This window comes from Oncorhynchus mykiss, chromosome 10 (assembly GCF_057628025.1).
Source record: "Oncorhynchus mykiss isolate SJ-2025 chromosome 10, ASM5762802v1, whole genome shotgun sequence".
Classification (NCBI taxonomy): domain Eukaryota; kingdom Metazoa; phylum Chordata; class Actinopteri; order Salmoniformes; family Salmonidae; genus Oncorhynchus; species Oncorhynchus mykiss.
Genome location: NC_143031.1, coordinates 36,751,673 through 36,772,082, shown reverse-complemented (window position 1 = coordinate 36,772,082; position 20,410 = coordinate 36,751,673). Strand labels below are relative to the sequence as shown.

The window sequence follows — 20,410 nt, the reverse complement described above, 5'->3', positions numbered from 1 at the left end:
AAATGTTGGTTAGGCCTATATGATTTCTCTTATAAAGTGCTTTCTGTTTTGAAGGGGAAAATCCTTGTTCAATATGGCTGAAAATCCCCGACCCTATTACCATGCTGATCTCCCTTGCTATTACAGTGTATTATAATAATTCTGAACAGCATCTAAACAGCATCTCTGTCCTTTGTTTAGCCTGCCTGTTTTAAGTTATGTGTGTATTTTTATGAGTTATGATTTCATAAATTAGCCTGGAGGATGATTCTCTTATGACGCTATGTGTAGGCCTGACAGACATTTGTCAATACTGGAAGGACAAACTCATATAGCCTAGATACGTACTTACATTGGCGCTTGCTTCTACTTAGGCTGTTTCGTGTTAATAATTGTTCACTGACATATAAGCCTATAATTTTGGAGAAATAAGTCCTGTGCACATGAACGTTGAAATTTCGTATTTTCATAAATGGGTCTATTTTACATTGAAGCATTTGGATGTCTCTCTGAATGCATAGCAATTAAAATGAAGAAAAAAGGTACAGGCACAAATGATCTCAGACCAGCATCCAATAGTCTTTTAAAACTATTTAATTCGATCTAATTTATTAGACCAAAGAAGGCCCCAGATGCGTGGGTGGATGTAGACAAGCCCAGGCGTGTTTCCCTCTAATAGCCCACCTGAACCCTGGCTGCTGTGTGTGCGCGCGCGTGCGTGTGTATTTGTGTGTATGTGTGTTTGTGAAAGGGGGGACACCCCTCCCTCTCTGCCTTGCGTTGGGCCTGTTGGCTGTGAAGTTGCGATTTCAATGTGGTTATAATTTCATTGTAACAATATATTGTGTGCATTTTTTGTTGTTAAATGGTTCACTTTAATATTTTGTAACATCACATTTTAGTTGAATATTCTATTCCATACCTACTTCCATTTACAACGCAAATACACAAAATTCAATGAGCAAGCTAATTATTCACAGCGACAAATTGTTCAATTACGTAAATCAAAGAAAACAAATTAAAGAAGAGACACTCAAACCTATTTTAGTCAAAATGGCAGTAACAATCATTAGTATTAATTTGCTAGATCTTTAAGTGTTGCAAATCGCTCAATATTTTTTAGGCCTACAACCAATGTCGCTAAATGAAATAGCATATGTTTACGACCATTAGCGCTACATTTCCTCACGGAAGGTGGGCATTAGGCAATTTTGTCAATATGGAATTCATTTGAATGGATTTTTATAATCAGACTACATTATTTTTTAAATACAAATTTTGATAATCTTACACTGATACACAGATTTGTATTAATGATTACCTAGAATGATGATCAATTAATGATGTAGGCATTTCAGAAATGCTATATTTGATGTAGAACATTTTGTAATTTCAGTGTCATTTTTAGGATGTATAGGTCTATTGAAAAAATATGAATTATGAAATTAAAATTAAATGAATATAATCAAATTGTCCCCTCAATTGCATTTGGAAACTGAGTTGAAGAAATCAAAATATATGTTGTCATAAGGCATTCCCTCCATCGTCATAAGATCCAACTGTCACCCTCTACCCCTCCCTCCCTCCCGCTCCTGCCCCTCCCTCATATAAAATAGAAATATGCAAAATTGGTCTCTCTCTATTTTAGCCCAAATCCCCAGCTGCCTTCTCCCCACAGCTGCGCAATTAGCGCTGGGTTCTGCCGTATCACCCAATGACAGAGCAGCAAAGCAGGTCACAGGACAGAAGCGTGCCAAGATAATTGCCCATAGTCCCTGCTCTTATTTTTCGAATCGAATATGTTCATAAATCACGTTTTTTATGCAATAATACTGAAATAATAAAATGCACAGCCCTTTTCGTAAACTTAGTATAGGCCTACTTCCACTTAATTGTAACGTGAAGGGTCAGATTGTATTCTTATAAACACAAACAGACATTGTCATATCTCGATTATTTGTTAGTGTAATTTAGATTAATTCGGACTCCTTGATTCGGTGCTGGTTGCCCTGGGTTCAATAAGAAGTCAAATAGTCTTAACCTACTCGTAAAAAGGTAAAAAGGCCTACTGTTAGAATTTGTATTTATTATTGTTTTCGTTTTGAGCACAAATACACCTTCAAACCTCCCTCCCGTAAAAAATCATCCCGCAAACTTTTTCAATGGACTTCATGTGGGTACAAAACTATTTCTATGTCCTTGGCCGGAGTTGCCTTTGCCTCTAGTAAGGAACTCGAAAGGTGCGTTTTACCTTGGTGTAGTGTTGATTAGGTCTACCTATTTAATAATGTTGTCAGATGTACAGTAGGCTGAACGTTTCTGCTGCTGGTGTAAAAGTGGTGCGTTGCAGTGGTGAGGCTGGCAGGGAAGCGCAGGGGAGTTCAGAGCGCCCGGAGAGGAGCAATGGAACTTTCAGCGATAGGATCATGTCATATCGTCATGGCACATCGTACCTAACCCTTACATTAACCGTATTACATTTCAGCTTCAATGGGGTGACGTCAAAGTTGGACGTCCCAAGTATCCCCTTTGCGTTTCCCATTTGCTGTTCTAGTCTCTCCACATCCTCTCGCTCTTCTCTCAACCCATCCTTACAACGTATCGTACCAGAATGGGATAAAGTATCTCGGCAAAAATGCATTAGATTAAAAAAATAGATAACGAATATGTTGGAAAAACAGGGATATGAAACATGCGTTTTGAACAACAGGTGAGGAGGTGTGTGTCTAAGTTGATAATCTTTTATCACCTCTGTTCTTCATGTATTTGAGGGAATTTTAATGGTAGAACTCGGCTAGCAGGTGGTTGTTTTTGTCTAAGGTATGTTCTCTCTCTCGCTCTTTCACTCACTCTCCATTAGTCGCTCACTCACTCACACACACTCCCCCTCCCGTTCTCTCCCTCATCACTAGGCAGAATTAAAGGATGGGGGAGGGGCGGTTTTATGCAGACTGTGCTGGGACTTGTGATCCACAGATTTGATATTCACATTATGAGAGAAACTGGCTGCTTTGATGTGAGGGGGAACGGGTCCATGGGGACTGCTGAAGAAGCACACTTTTCACTGACGCAGCATGGGCCTGGGGGGCGTATTGGGTGTACAGAAAGCAGGGGGGGGCAAAACCCATGCCTTGATGAGATGTAACCCCCAACAACCCCCCAGCCCAGCACTCACTCACTCCTCCCCACCCCACACCAACCACCTTATCCCAGACCCCTAAGGATTGTTCATAAGCTTACACCCAGGGCTGACTCTAGCCTTTTGGGGGCCCTAAGCGAGATTTGGTTGGGGGGCCCACCACCTCACTGCAAAACATTTTAGTGGCCCCTCTCTTGATGGCGGAGAGAAACATTTATGTTTTTAAAGTACATTTCCTGAAAATCTACACATTTTGCCATGAGTTGGAGATGAGTTGGACATTTTATAACAAATTTAAGGCCAGGCACCACAGGCTGAAATGACACTTTTTCATCTGCCTCTCCATTTAGAGATGTGTTGGTATTTTGGTCCGTTAATATTAGTTATTTCAAAAAGTAAGCATAAACATTTAAAAAACTTAGTTTAAATGAATATTTTCTTTAGTTTATCACACTACGTCATCAACATTTTTATGAATTTTAACCACTTTAAAATGTATGTATTTCTAAAGTGTATATGTATATACCAAAAGTGTTTTATTCAAGTCTACATTCAACACGTAAAAGTTGATAGTGATAGGATTAAGAGAAACACAAATCCATATTAAGGTGTGGTGCCTGGCCTTTTTTTGCCATGGGGCAGAGAGAACATTTTTGCAGTTTTACACCTTATTTCTTGCAATTCTACCCATTTTGCCATGGGGTGGAGAGATTCTTTTTGCAGTTTTAAACGCCCACAAGAGTGGACATTCACTTTTTTTTCAGCTGATAGACGATGCCCATAGCTTACCCATAATGTTGCACAACGATTTAAGTCAATAAGTCATAGTTTTTCATCATGAGCAAAGTCATTGTAGCCTATCATTTGACTTCACCTAGCTGTCAGAACCATGGCATGAGCACGGGCTGACTTGGCATTGCTGTTGCACAGCCTACCATGTAGAAAAACAACGCATTCTGTAGTCCAAACCGTTCAAAAGTTAGGCTATCAATATTACCAGAGCTTAATCTCCTTTGTATTTCTATGGCAGATTCACGGCCGCAATTTATGGAAGATGCCAAAACTTTGGAGATAACAATAATTGGCAAAGTCAAAGATAGTGATTTCCCCAATCCATCTGTGGCGAAGTTGTCCCTAAATGCTTATGACAAATCCAGCTCCAGAACCAGCCATAGCCTGGCCAGCTGGCTAATCTTCTGAGTACTATGTAGCAACAACATTCAACATTAGCTAGCTATATAAGGTTAGCATAATAGCTAGCTACACTGACAGCTGTCAGTGCCCTACTTGTTGTTATTTCTCCACTCCACGTGGAAATCACCACAATGTTCTCACCTCCAATTCGTGAATATGTATTAGCAGCAGGGGTTGGAATCAAAAATATTTTCCAATGGTTTCATTCTGAACAGAACCACATTTTTTTTTTCGTTACACTGTTCTGAACAGTAAAATAAAGTTCTGAACCGGTTCAAACAAAATTTTCAAAAAAGTTTATATCGTTCCTTTCTGTTCCTTTTTTCACTTTTGAAATCAACAGTTTTTTTTTACATTAAGCTCATTAAATGATTTCACCAATTGGATAGACCTGGCGAGCTAGTTGTTTATGCACATGATGAACAGACACGTGTAGCCTATGGCGCAAGATGTAGGTGTGGAGAAAGCGAGAGAGGGGTGAGGAGGAGGATTGAAGTACTGGGCATGTTGTTATGACATGCATTATCTGAATTAGGTATACAGAACTATACATAGGAGGAGCGGCTTCTTTGAAGGAACTTTGAAGGTTCTTTGAGCTAGCTAGCTAGCAAGCTTGTGCTAGCTAGCTAACACACTTTAGCTAGAAAGCTAACAAGCGTGTGTGTTCAGAGCGGCACCAGAATCAAAAACACGTCTTATCTTTTTGTAGTTAATAAATCCAGTGTGAAATGTGATAACCAGGCCTATAGTATCCTTAATGTACCATCTACTGCATCTTGCCTATGCCGTTCTGTACCATCACTCATTCATATATTTTTATGTACATATTCTTCATCCCTTTACACTTGTGTGTATAAGGTAGTTGTTGTGGAATTGGTAGGTTAGATTACTCGTTGGTTATTACTGCATTGTCGGAACTAGAAGCACAAGCATTTCGCTACACTCGCATTAACATCTGCTAACCATGTGTATGTGACAAATAAGATTTGATTTGATTTGAACTAGAGTTGAAAAAGTGAATCCATTCTTCTCTGGCTAATAAAAAAGATGAATCATGCTTGTAAAGGCCTGGTGTGTAATGTCAGTACAGTAGCCTATCGTAGCATTCGGAGGTGGAGGGGAAGGTAGCCTAAACACACAAACACTGGCAAAGATTCTAATCTTGCAGGCAGACACTGGAATACGTTTCTACGTGACAGAATGAGGGTTTGCATAGGCGCTTTGTTGCGGTTCTTTTTTGTGGGGCAAAGAAAAATGTCTAGAAAGTAAAATAACAATATTAACCAGGTTCTCGTGCTTTTATAATGACGGTTCTGTTCTGGAACAGTATAGATCAGTTTAGTTTCCGGTTCCGTTTATTTTCTAGTTTTCGCTTCTGTTCCCTGAACTGGTTCCAACCCCTGATTAGCAGCCTGTTTCATTCTTCGGATGTGAAACCTAAACGAGAATTTCCACTATAGGAATTACCCCCAGCGGCCGCTTATGCCTGGAGCCGGCCCTGCTTACACCTACCTCCATCTCCCTGTCTCTCCTTTTCTCATTTTTATGTACTTACCCTCCCCCTGCTCCTCACACACACACACACACACACACACACACACAGACACACACACACACACACACACACACACACACACACACACACACACACACAGGAAAATATTTGATTCGCTCAGTTCTAAATGCAAACACGTTGGCACACAACTTCAAAAGTCGCTGTGAGACTCACCAAGATCTGAGATAGCTAGCATTCGGAAGGTTAGAGATGGATAGATGGAGGGAACGGAGGGGAATGAAGAGCACAGGGAGATGGAGGGAAGGAAAGGAGGAAGTGGAGTTTCAGTCTGGCTGAAAATGATCCTACGTCTGTCTCCATGGGAAGAGGTGCTCCATGATGTGTGACAGAGAGAAAGAGAGGAGGATGGGGGTTGCAAGGGAGCATTGATGTGTATGCACATGAGCAGAGGGTAAAAGAGAGAATGAGGGAGAGATGAAGAAAAGGGGGGGAAGATGTAGAAGAGAAGAAGGCTTTATGCATTTGGTTGGGCTCAGGGAGTGAGGGTGTGAGAGTTTGTGTATTAAGGGGGTGAGGGTGGTGGGAATGTTGGCATTTGTTTACCAGCTCATCAGTGTGTGTATCGTGTTTAACATGCAATACGATTGTGTGTGTGTGTGATTTGTGTGTGTGGAGTGCATTTGTCTGTGTGTGTGTGTGTGGAGTGAGTGGCGTAGGCCAGCTGCATTATGCATAATGAAGTATTGCATAGGCAATGGCTTCTGCATCTCGACATACATATTCATGTCTCGTTCTCTAGCAGGCTGCATAAAATAGTGTCTCAGTGTGTTCTGCGCACACTCACTCCTGCAGCCAGCTAACCAGCCAACCAGGGCTCAGCTCAACCAGCACTATTAGCAGGCTCCAATGCACTGCAACGAAAACACCCCACAATAAATAAGGGGAGGTGGATGTTTCGTTCTCTATCTTTTCGATTGTTTTTCTTCATCGTGTTTTCTTAGCGGTTTTGGACTGAACTTCCAGCTCAACAGGTCAACGCTTATGCGTTGGACTGAATTTGACTGAAAGGGCATTGGTTGATGTGTTAGCATGACATAGTACAGTAATACGCTGACAGTCAATGCACATTCAAATGGGATACTAGAATGTTTTGGCTGTATGATTGATTCCATCCAGACTAGTTTGTCTTAAAAGAAGTCACTGATTCCACAAAATGGAGTTGGCCATTTTAGCCACTCGTTGCCTCTTTGGCTTCTCCTCCCATTGACTTGGATGGAACATGGAAGTCACCCGCACCAAGTTTATACACATAAAATGTATTCACACTACATTCACATGTAGTATGTTCTATGTCTTTTTTTAGTCACATGTCAGTGCCACCATGGCAACCCCTCTTTTATCTCCCAGTTTGAATGTATCCTAAGTGCTGCTCAGAGCATGTGTGTCTGTGTGTTTGTCATGTGTGTGTCTGTTTCTGACAGCCTTTGAGTGTGTGTTTGTTGTGTGTGTGGTGTGTGTGTCTGTTTCTGACAGCTTTTGAGTGCCACTCCACCCTGCCCAGTACAGTACCCTCTGCCCCCCCAAGCCTCCTCACCCCCCAGGCCCCTAATCTAAAGAGATGTGGTCCTGCTTCGCAGCCCCCCCAGCTCCCCTAAGCTCTCAGGGTGACCCCCAGCCTTTAGCCCCCTTCCACCCCTCCACTTTAGTCCTGTCCCCACATTGGGAGATTATAGATATTGCAATCTTTAATATGGGTTTTATGCTCGAGGGCCATTATCAGTAATCTGCAAGGGGTGGGGGAGAATGTCTGACCTGGATTCAGTAGCCCACCATCGGATGGACGGCTAGAGTTCATATTTACCATCTCTAGCATACTGCCCTCAGTTGACGTAACAACATCATTATCCAGAGGAGCTGAACTTACTCTAGGTTTAATGTATAGACTGTCTATGGTGTTGATCTTACTGTAGGGTTAATGTATAACCTCTGTCCATGGTGCTGATCTTACTGTAGGGTTAATGTATAGCCTCTGTCACGGTGCTGATCTTACTGTAGGGTTAATGGATACCCTCTGTCATGGTGCTGATCTTACTGTAGGATTAACGTATAGCCTCTGTCCATGGTGCTGATCTTACTGTAGGGTTAACGTATAGCCTCTGTCCATGGTGCTGATCTTACTGTAGGGTTAATGGATACCCTCTGTCATGATGCTGATCTTACTGTAGGGTTAATGTATAGCCTCTGTCATGGTGCTGATCTTACTGTAGGGTTAATGTATAGCCTCTGTCATGGTGCTGATCTTACTGTAGGGTTAATGTATACCCTCTGTCATGGTGCTGATCTTACTGTAGGGTTAATGTATAGTCTCTGTCATGGTGCTGATCTTACTGTAGGGTTAATGTATAGCCTCTGTCATGGTGCTGATCTTACTGTAGGGTTAATGTATAGCCTCTGTCCATGGTGCTGATTCCGTGAGAAAACGCTTCATGGTTTGATGTGTTGTTATCACCACCATCTGAATCTACACATGTAAATAATCTGTCTGTCAACAACACAAGGTACATACTTGCGTACACAAATTGACATTTAATGAGCCCATGAAATGATATCGATTTCAGGCAGAAGATGTGGCATATTACCTGTCAAAAATTAAAGGCAATGAGCCCCTTTCAAACAGCCAGTTATTTACCACTTTCTTGCAGGTATACCCCTTTCATACATATCAGTGGTTAACTGGCACATTGGGAGGGGTGGGGGTGTTGTTAACCCATAGGGGGATGTTTGAATTCCAAATTAGGGAGGTGTTAAACAATGGAAGTGTTGATCAATTTACCTGCAGAAAAAGCAGAGAACCATTCACACAGTACCGATGGCTGTATTTTGGTTACAGGTTCTGTGAAAATGCAGGAGTCATGAGTAGGTCTTTAGGAGGGGTTTAATGTACAATGCTATAAAGAAGCAGGCATGGTAAATTAGTGGGATTTTGTCTGTGTATGAAAGGGATATATGTGTTTACCAGAAGGGTACTAGAGAGCCTGGTGCAGATGTTTGGACAGTGGTGTCGGAGGGGCTGGACAGTGGTGTCGGAGGGGCTGGACAGTGGTGTCGGAGGGGCTGGACAGTGGTGTAGGAAGTGCTGGACAATAGAGAGTCCACAGCTAGATGTGAATTTCTGGGGTGGGGTGATTTCTCGGATCTCTGAAGCTCCAATGATCTGGCTACAGATAATTTTGCTTCATTCATACGTATGCTAGATGGTTAGATGAATGAGTTGAACTCTGTGTGCTGAGCTGAACCTGAAAGCTGATACAGAATGGGAGTTAGAAAAAATGTGTGTATTACATATTGGGGGGGGGGGGGGGGGGGCAGGGCAAAGATTTGGACACATCTGTCCATCTATGACAGGGTCATTTCTCTCTTCTAATCTTCCCCTCCTTGACCCTAAATGTGGGGACCTCCCTTTCTCTCTCTGCTGGGGTTGTGTGTCCCTAATCTGAGTACCCAGGAGGAACACTCCTGGTGTGTTAAATATGAAAGGAGATTAAACCGATTTAACTCTGCGTCTGGCATACAAATTCCAATCACATAACTTAACTGTGTGTTTCCTCTGTGAGTGTGTGTGTGTCTGTGTGTAGGTAGAGGCCTCCTCCCACATCCACCTAACCCACCAGAGGCTTTAGCCCAAATCCCTGGCTTTCTGCATCACATGACTGATGTTTGCAGCTGGACATTTGACATACATTTGTTCTGATTATTTTGCTCCACATTTGAAGGGCATTCTTATCCTTCCTGTCTGTTACATCTGTTTATTACTCTTCAGTTTAATTTATTATGACTTTAATTGAACTATTTTTATTTTTTTAACTAGGCAAGTCAGTTAAGAACAAATTCTTATTTTCAATGACAGCCCACAAACAGTGGGTTAACTGCCTGTTCAGGGGCAGAACGACAGATTTGTACCTTGTCAGCTCGGGGATTTGAACTTGCAACCTTTCGGTTACTAGTCCAACGCTCTAACCACTGCCGCCCATTGAATAACGCCTGGGCAGATTTCCAGATGTGTGTTTTGAATATGGTGCTCAACAGTGTGTTTTTCAAGCAGTTCCTCACCTGTTATTTTACAACAGTGACACTTTGCTTATACAGTTCTACTGTTCTACAGTTCTACTATTCTACAGTTCTATTAGTTCTACTACAGTTCTACTGTTCTACTACAGTTCTACAGTTCTACTGATCTACAGTTCCACTGTTCTACTACAGTGCTACTGTTCTACAGTTCTACTATTCTACAGTTCTATTAGTTCTACTACAGTTCTACTGTTCTACTACAGTTCTACAGTTCTACTGTTCTACAGTTCCACTGTTCTACTACAGTGCTACTGTTCTACTGTTCTACAGTTCTACTACAGTTCTATAGTTCTACTGTTCTACAGTTCCACTGTTCTACTACAGTGCTACTGTTCTACTGTTCTACAGTTCTACTACAGTTCTACTGTTCTACTACAGTTCTACAGTTCTACTGTTCTACTGTTCTACTATTCCACTACAGTTCTACAGTTTTACTGTTCTACTGTTCCACTGTTCTACTATTCTACTGTTCTACAGTTCTACAATTCTACTGTTCTACTGTTCTACTTTTCTATTATTCTACTGTTCTACAGTTCTACTGTTCTACTGTTCTACTGTTCTACTACAGTTCTACAGTTCTACTGTTCTACTGTTCTACTATTCTACTGTTCTACTATTCTACTGTTCTACTGTTCTACTACAGTTCTACTATTCTACTGTTCTACATTTCTACTGTTCTACTGTTCTACTGTTCTACAGTTCTACTATTCTACTATTCTACTGTTCTACAATTCTACAGTTCTACAGTTCTACTGTTCTACTGTTCTACTGTTCTACAGTTCTACAGTTCTACTGTTCTACGGTTCTACTGTTCTACTACAGTGTTCTACTACAGTTCTACAGTTCTACTGTTCTACAGTTCTACAGTTCTACTATTCTACTGTTCTACAGTTTACTGTTTTACAGTTCTACTGTTCTACTGTTCTACAGTTCTACTATTCTACTGTTCTACAGTTTTACTATTTTACAGTTCTACTGTTCTACTGTTCTACAGTTTTACTGTTCTACAGTTTTACTGTTCTACTGTTCTACAGTTTTACTGTTCTACTGTTCTACAGTTTTAATGTTCTACAATTTTACTGTTCTACAGTTCTATTGTTCTACAGTTTAACTGTTCTACAGTTTTACTGTTGTACTGTTCTACAGTTGTACTGTTCTACTGTTCTACAGTTTTACTGTTCTACTGTTCTACAGTTTTACTGTTCTACTGTTCTACAGTTTTACTGTTCTACTGTTCTACTGTTTTACTGTTCTACAGTTTTACCGTTCTACAGTTTTACTGTTTTACTGTTCTACAGTTTTACTGTTTTACTGTTCTACAGTTTTACTGTTCTACTGTTCTACCGTTTTACTGTTCTACAGTTTTACTGTTTTACTGTTCTACAGTTTTACTGTTCTACTGTTCTATTGTTCTTTAGTTTTACTGTTCTATTGTTCTACAGTTCTATTGTTCTACAGTTTTACTGTTCTACTGTTCTATTGTTCTACAGTTGTACTGTTCTATTGTTCTACAGTTCCATTATTCTACAGTTTTACTGTTCTACAGTTCTATTGTTCTACAGTTTAACTGTTCTACAGTTTTACTGTTCTACTGTTCTATTGTTCTACAGTTTTACTGTTCTATTGTTCTACAGTTCTATTGTTCTATTGTTCTACAGTTTTACTGTTCTACTGTTCTATTGTTCTACAGTTCTACAGTTGTACTGTTCTACAGTTGTACTGTTGTTCTACAGTTCTATTGTTCTACAGTTTTACAGTTCTACAGTTCTATTGTTCTACAGTTGTACTGTTCTATTGTTCTACAGTTCCATTATTCTACAGTTTTACTGTTCTACAGTTCTATTGTTCTACAGTTTAACTGTTCTACAGTTTTACTGTTCTACTGTTCTATTGTTCTACTGTTCTACTGTTCTATTGTTCTACAGTTCTACTGTTCTACAGTTTTACTGTTCTACTGTTCTATTGTTCTACAGTTCTATTGTTCTACAGTTTTACTGTTCTACAGTTCTACAGTTGTACTGTTCTATTGTTCTACAGTTCTATTGTTCTACAGTTTTACAGTTCTACAGTTTTACTGTTCTACAGTTTTACTGTTCTTCTCTCTACACTACTTATTACTGACTGTGATATCTCTCCCTATGCAGTACACAGTGAGGATGTGGGCTCTACCAGGCTGTACTTTGTGAAGGCGTCCCTCCAGAGGCTGACCTACTCCAGCTCGGTGGGGGTGTCTCTGCCCTGTCCGGCGGGCGGCACCCCCACCGCCATCCTGCGCTGGTACCTGGCCACCGGCGATGACATCTATGACGTGCCCCACATCCGTCATGTCCATGCCAATGGCACCCTCCAACTCTACCCCTTCTCTCCCTCCGCCTTCAACTCCTACATCCACGACAACGACTACTTCTGCACCGCAGAGAACCAGGCTGGCAAGATCCGCAGCCCCAACATCAGAGTCAAAGCTGGTGAGGAGGAGGGGGGGGGGTGTAGAAGAAGAGATGGCAGAGGGAAGGGACAAGTGAAGAGGGGGGAGGGGGAGAGGAGGTAGAGAGTTTGGTTAATAGAAGTTAGAAGGACAGAGGGCCAGAAGGAACTGATACTAAGCGGGTATAGAGGTTAGCGCATACTGGCGGCCCGTGGGCCGAATTTGACCCTCGGGTGGTTTAATTTGTCCCCCCGAGTTTTCTGAGCAAAACATATGTATATTATTTTTGGGGGACATAAAAGACTCCAAGCTCCAAGTGATTTTAAAATAAAAAATATGTTCCCCAATAGAAACACATCTGATCGTATACAAATGTAAGGTTTGAAATTATTATGTTTTAGTCAAATGTTATATTTGTTTGGGCTTCTTGCTGTCAATTTGCAGTCTACAGATTATATGTAATTATGTTCCGTCCCCCCGACCATCCGCTAGTTGATGATCCCTGGGTTAGAGGTCAGAGGTTAGAGGATAGAGGTTAGAGGGACAGAAGGTACTGATACTAAGAGGGGAGCGATAGAGGTTAGAGGATAGAGGTTAGAGGGACAGAGGGACAGAAGGTACTGATACTAAGATGGGAGGGATAGAGGTTAGAGGGACAGAGGGACAGAAGGAACTGATACTAAGAGGGGAGCGATAGAGGTTAGAGGGACAGAGGGACAGAAGGAACTGATACTAAGAGGGGAGCGATAGAGGTTAGAGGGACAGAGGGACAGAAGGCACTGATACTAAGAGGGGAGCGATGGAGGTTAGAGGGACAGAGGGACAGAAGGTACTGATACTAAGAGGGGAGGGATAGAAGTTAGAGGGACAGAGGGACAGAAGGTACTGATACTAAGAGGGGAGCGATAGAGGTTAGAGGATAGAGGTTAGAGAGACAGAAGGTACTGATACTAAGAGGGGAGCGATAGAGGTTAGAGGATAGAGGTTAGAGGGACAGAGGGACAGAAGGTACTGATACTAAGATGGGAGGGATAGAGGTTAGAGGGACAGAAGGAACTGATACTAAGAGGGGAGCGATAGAGGTTAGAGGGACAGAGGGACAGAGGGACAGAAGGCACTGATACTAAGAGGGGAGCGATAGAGGTTAGAGGGACAGAGGGACAGAAGGTACTGATACTAAGAGGGGAGCGATAGAGGTTAGAGGGACAGAGGACAGAAGGAACTGATACTAAGAGGGGAGCGATAGAGGTTAGAGGGACAGAGGGACAGAAGGAACTGATACTAAGATTGGAGCGATAGAGGTTAGAGGGACAGAGGGATAGAAGGAACTGATACTAAGAGGGGAGCGATAGAGGTTAGAGGATAGAGGTTAGAGGGACAGAGGGACAGAAGGAACTGATACTAATAGGGGAGCGATAGAGGTTAGAGGGACAGAGGACAGAAGGAACTGATACTGAGAGGGGAGCGATAGAGGTTAGAGGGACAGAGGGACAGAGGGACAGAAGGAACTGATACTAAGAGGGGAGCGATAGAGGTTAGAGGATAGAGGTTAGAGGGACAGAGGGACAGAAGGTACTGATACTAAGAGGGGAGCGATAGAGGTTAGAGGGACAGAGGGACAGAAGGAACTGATACTAAGAGGGGAGCGATAGAGGTTAGAGGGACAGAAGGAACTGATACTAAGGGGGGAGCGATAGAGGTTAGAGGGACAGAGGGACAGAGGGAACTGATACTAAGAGGGGAGCGATATAGGTTAGAGGGACAGAGGGACAGAGGGAACTGATACTAAGAGGGGAGCGATAGAGGTTAGAGGGACAGAGGGACAGAAGGAACTGATACTAAGAGGGGAGCGATAGAGGTTAGAGGATAGAGGTTAGAGAGACAGAAGGTACTGATACTAAGAGGGGAGCGATAGAGGTTAGAGGATAGAGGTTAGAGGGACAGAGGGACAGAAGGTACTGATACTAAGATGGGAGGGATAGAGGTTAGAGGGACAGAGGGACAGAAGGAACTGATACTAAGAGGGGAGCGATAGAGGTTAGAGGGACAGAGGGACAGAGGGAACTGATACTAAGAGGGGAGCGATAGAGGTTAGAGGATAGAGGTTAGAGGGACAGAGGGACAGAAGGAACTGATACTAAGAGGGGAGCGATAGATGTTAAAGGGACAGAGGGACAGAGGGACAGAAGGAACTGATACTAAGAGGGGAGCGATAGAGGTTAGAAGGACAGAGGGACAGAGGGACAGAAGGAACTGATACTAAGAGGGGAGCGATAGAGGTTAGAGGGACAGAGGGACAGAAGGTACTGATACTAAGAGGGGAGTGATAGAGGTTAGAGGGACAGAGGACAGAAGGAACTGATACTAAGAGGGGAGTGATAGAGGTTAGAGGGACATAGGGACAGAGGGACAGAAGGAACTGATACTAAGAGGGGAGCGATAGAGGTTAGAGGATAGAGGTTAGAGTGACAGAGGGACAGAAGGTACTGATACTAAGAGGGGAGCGATAGAGGTTAGAGGATAGAGGTTAGAGGGACAGAGGGACAGAAGGTACTGATACTAAGATGGGAGGGATAGAGGTTAGAGGGACAGAGGGACAGAAGGAACTGATACTAAGAGGGGAGCGATAGAGGTTAGAGGGACAGAGGGACAGAGGGCACTGATACTAAGAGGGGAGCGATAGAGGTTAGAGGGACAGAGGGACAGAGGGACAGAAGGAACTGATACTAAGAGGGGAGCGATAGAGGTTAGAGGGACAGAGGGACAGAAGGTACTGATACTAAGAGGGGAGCGATAGAGGTTAGAGGGACAGAGGACAGAAGGAACTGATACTAAGAGGGGAGCGATAGAGGTTAGAGGGACAGAGGGACAGAGGGACAGAGGGACAGAAGGAACTGATACTAAGATTGGAGCGATAGAGGTTAGAGGGACAGAGGGATAGAAGGAACTGATACTAAGAGGGGAGCGATAGAGGTTAGAGGGACAGAGGGACAGAAGGAACTGATACTAATAGGGGAGCAATAGAGGTTAGAGGGACAGAGGACAGAAGGAACTGATACTGAGAGGGGAGCGATAGAGGTTAGAGGATAGAGGTTAGAGGGACAGAGGGACAGAAGGTACTGATACTAAGAGGGGAGCGATAGAGGTTAGAGGGACAGAGGGACAGAGGGACAGAAGGAACTGATACTAAGAGGGGAGCGATAGAGGTTAGAGGATAGAGGTTAGAGGGACAGAGGGACAGAAGGTACTGATACTAAGAGGGGAGCGATAGAGGTTAGAGGGACAGAGGGACAGAAGGTACTGATACTAAGAGGGGAGCGATAGAGGTTAGAGGGACAGAAGGAACTGATACTAAGGGGGGAGCGATAGAGGTTAGAGGGACAGAGGGACAGAGGGAACTGATACTAAGAGGGGAGCGATATAGGTTAGAGGGACAGAGGGACAGAGGGAACTGATACTAAGAGGGGAGCGATAGAGGTTAGAGGGACAGAGGACAGAAGGTACTTACTGATACTAAGAGGGGAGCGATAGAGGTTAGAGGATAGAGGTTAGAGGGACAGAGGGACAGAAGGTACTGATACTAAGAGGGGAGCGATAGAGGTTAGAGGGACAGAGGGACAGAAGGTACTGATACTAAGAGGGGAGGGATAGAGGTTAGAGGGACAGAGGGACAGAAGGTACTGATACTAAGAGGGGAGCGATAGAGGTTAGAGGGACAGAAGGAACTGATACTAAGAGGGGAGCGATAGAGGTTAGAGGGACAGAGGGACAGAGGGAACTGATACTAAGAGGGGAGCAATAGAGGTTAGAGGGATAGAGGGACAGAGGGACAGAAGGAACTGATACTAAGAGGGGAGTGATAGAGGTTAGAGGGACAGAGGGACAGAAGGAACTGATACTAAGAGGGGAGCGATAGAGGTTAGAGGGACAGAAGGTACTGATACTAAGAGGGGAGCGATAGAGGTTAGAGGGACAGAAGGAACTGATACTAAGAGGGGAGCGATAGAGGTTAGAGGGACAGAGGGACAGAAGGTACTGATACTAAGAGTGGAGCGATAGAGGTTAGAGGGACAGAGGGACAGAAGGAACTGTTACTAAGAGGGGAGCGATAGAGGTTAGAGGGACAGAAGGAACTGATACTAAGAGGGGAGCGATAGAGATTAGAGGGACAGAGGGACAGAAGGTACTGATACTAAGAGGGGAGCGATAGAGGTTAGAGGGACAGAGGGACAGAAGGAACTGATACTAAGAGGTGAGCGATAGAGGTTAGAGGATAGAGGTTAGAGGGACAGAGGGACAGAAGGTACTGATACTAAGAGGGGAGCGATAGAGGTTAGAGGGACAGAGGGACAGAAGGAACTGATACTAAGAGGGGAGGGATAGAGGTTAGAGGATAGAGGTTAGAGGGACAGAAGGAACTGATACTAAGAGGGGAGCGATAGAGGTTAGAGGATAGAGGTTAGAGGGACAGAGGGACAGAAGGTACTGATACTAAGAGGGGAGGGATAGAGGTTAGAGGGACAGAAGGAACTGATACTAAGAGGGGAGCGATAGAGGTTAGAGGGACAGAAGGTACTGATACTAAGAGGGGAGCGATAGAGGTTAGAGGGACAGAAGGAACTGATACTAAGAGGTGAGCGATAGAGGTTAGAGGATAGAGGTTAGAGGGACAGAGGGACAGAAGGTACTGATACTAAGATGGGAGCGATAGAGGTTAGAGGGACAGAGGGACAGAAGGTACTGATACTAAGAGGGGAGCGATAGAGGTTAGAGGGACAGAGGGACAGAAGGAACTGATACTAAGAGGTGAGCGATAGAGGTTAGAGGATAGAGGTTAGAGGGACAGAGGGACAGAAGGTACTGATACTAAGAGGGGAGCGATAGAGGTTAGAGGGACAGAGGGACAGAAGGAACTGATACTAAGAGGGGAGGGATAGAGGTTAGAGGATAGAGGTTAGAGGGACAGAAGGAACTGATACTAAGAGGGGAGCGATAGAGGTTAGAGGATAGAGGTTAGAGGGACAGAGGGACAGAAGGTACTGATACTAAGAGGGGAGGGATAGAGGTTAGAGGGACAGAAGGAACTGATACTAAGAGGGGAGCGATAGAGGTTAGAGGGACAGAAGGTACTGATACTAAGAGGGGAGCGATAGAGGTTAGAGGGACAGAAGGAACTGATACTAAGAGGTGAGCGATAGAGGTTAGAGGATAGAGGTTAGAGGGACAGAGGACAAAACCAAAAGGGAGAGGATTGATTGACAGCCTGCTGGCCACAGCACAAGCCACTCAGAGAAGAACCTGTCCAAACCCTGGTCCCAAACCCAGGCTGACCTAGAACACAGTCTACTCTGCTGTGACAACATCTGTAACACACAGGCAGACACACAGCGAACACAGGCGAGGACACAGCCTTGCCCAAACACAGGGTCACTGAACTCTGTTACACACCACAGACCCTTCAGCCTCATCACCGTGGTGAATTAAGGCCACTGACCTGTGTCCCTCCCTAGCTTTACGTAACAACCTTCAATTATCCCTTATCCTTCATCTGGTTTGATACTGTATTGCCCACAAACACAGTATGTACTGTACATGTGTTGCAAGTGACATCATAGAAGCACAAAACACTCCCACTAACGACAGTATCTATGCAGATGTTGCGGCTGCTGCTAGTTGCTATGCTATTCCTAAAGCATCAGCTGACTAGCCCGATGCTCTCTCCCTCCATCTTCTATTTCTATGTGTCCTCTCTTTCTCTTCATGCCCTCTCTTCTTCCTCTCTCCTTCCTCCTCTCACACCGTCCTCTGGTACCATGCTAAATATAGCCGCAGTGGCACGCTTCTTTCATTATCTCTCATTATGAAACCTAATTGGTGCACTCCACTGATTAGACTTCATGCCAGTGCTTTAACAAGGTGTACCTCTTATAAACCAGCACAGAATATAGCTGATGTGGGTGTACATATAGATTTCTCTGCGTCTATCCATCCATTCTATCCATTTCATATCATATACTGGATCTACCCAGTGGAGGTGAGATGTTCCGTTGAACCAGTTGGTCAAGTGGTCACCTGGACCAACCCCTTGTAGACACTTTTACAATTCTCCTGGACTGTAGGTTCTCCACAACCTCTCTTGTCGTTGTTCCGCCACCCTTCCTCCCTCCCTCTCTCACTTCCTCTCTCCCTCTCTGTCCATCATTCACATCAGGGCAGACAGTCCCTCCCCCGCTCCTCCTGCTGTCAACATCTGTTTTCATATTCTGCCTCCCAACACCGACCTGCACTAATACATGTTCCTACTAATACTAATACTAGCTAGAGCCAAACCAGTGGAGGATTATGGAGAGAGAGGGAGAGAAATGGAGAGAGAGATGGAGAGGGAGAGAGAGAGACAGAGACGGGCAGAAAGAGAGAGAGAGCCTGTGATCTGAACTGCACGCCAGCAGGTCGGTCGCTACTCTCCACTTGCTCCTTGCTGCTGCTGCCTTCATTCCCTCATGACCCAAAATCTCACCCCAAGGGGTCTAGGGATTAGCATTTACAAAACCATAGTAGCCCGTCCCATATCCAGGGAGTTATGTATGGTCAGGGAGTTATGTATGGTCAGGGAGGTATGTATGGTCAGGGAGGTATGTATGGTCAGGGAGTTATGTATGGTCAGGGAGGTATGTATGGTCAGGGAGGTATGTATGGTCAGGGAGGTATGTATGGTCAGGGAGGTATGTATGGTCAGGGAGTTATGTATGTTCAGGGAGGTATGTATGGTCAGGGAGGTATGTATGGTCAGGGAGTTATGTATGGTCAGGGAGGTATGTATGGTCAGGGAGGTATGTATGGTCAGGGAGGTATGTATGGTCAGGGAGGTATGTATGTTCAGGGAGGTATGTATGGTCAGGAAGGTATGTATGGTAAGGGAGGTATGTATGGTCAGGGAGGTATGTATGGTCAGGGAGGTATGTATGTTCAGGGAGGTATGTATGGTCAGGGAGGTATGTATGGTCAGGAAGGTATGTATGGTCAGGAAGGTATGTATGGTCAGGGAGGTATGTATGGTCAGGGAGGTATGTATGGTCAGGGAGGTATGTATGGTCAGGGAGGTATGTATGGTCAGGGAGGTATGTATGGTCAGGGAGGTATGTATGGTCAGGGAGGTATGTATGGTCAAGGGAGGTATGTATGGTCAGGGAGGTATGTATGGTCAGGGAGGTATGTATGGTCAGGGAGGTATGTATGGTCAGGGAGGTATGTATGGTCAGGGAGGTATGTATGGTCAGGGAGGTATGTATGTTCAGGGAGGTATGTATGGTCAGGGAGTTATGGTTATGGAGAGGTTACGTTCAGGAGGGATGTGGTTCAGAGGTTCTGGTCTGGGGTTTAGGGTGTTGTGGTCGGTCTGGTTAGGGTGTTGTGGTCTGGTTAGGGTGTTGTGGTCTGGTTAGGGTGTTGTGGTCTGGTTAGGGTGTTGTGGTCGGTCTGGTTAGGGTGTTGTGGTCTGGTTAGGGTGTTGTGGTCAAGGAGTTGTGTAATGGGGTTACTACAACTTGGTTTAAAGTTAGAGTATTTAGAGCATGATTAAATGGGGTTAGGGTTAGTAAATAAACAGTAAATAAACTACTTTCTAGATATCCATAATGTTATGTACATTTGTTGGTGGACTCTCTCTGTACTGCATAGCTACAGTGGGCGATTATTCAAATGTAGATGATACAATTTCCATCATAGCGTGATTTAATGAATCTATTCACTGTTCCCATGTTTTCTACAATCATTTCAACATCGAATTCTATGTCTAATGTATTCATATGTTTCTATATGTAAAGTGGAAGTAGTAATGTATGTTGATGTGTTGTTATACTGCAGTAGGATCCCAACGTTAGTGTAACAGTGCCTGTTCTCTACACTGCACTGCTGTTACCAGGGAGGGGGCTTCCAAAGCTGTTTCTTAGCAACCTTCAAATATGTCCTAGCTTCTCCTGATTTCACTAATGAGTTCATGCTCATTCAGGAGAGTGTCAAATACTGCATG

At 43.9% G+C, this 20,410-nt stretch overlaps 1 protein-coding gene across 1 annotated transcript in view; it reads left to right on the top strand.

The window, feature by feature from the left end:
- LOC110533100 (cell adhesion molecule DSCAML1) overlaps positions 1-20,410 on the top strand; it is a 184,291-nt gene that overhangs the window by 1,078 nt on the left and 162,803 nt on the right. Inside the window, 1 exon segment of the mRNA XM_036990184.2 lies at positions 12,101-12,421. Coding sequence (XP_036846079.2) covers positions 12,101-12,421 — 321 coding nt within the window.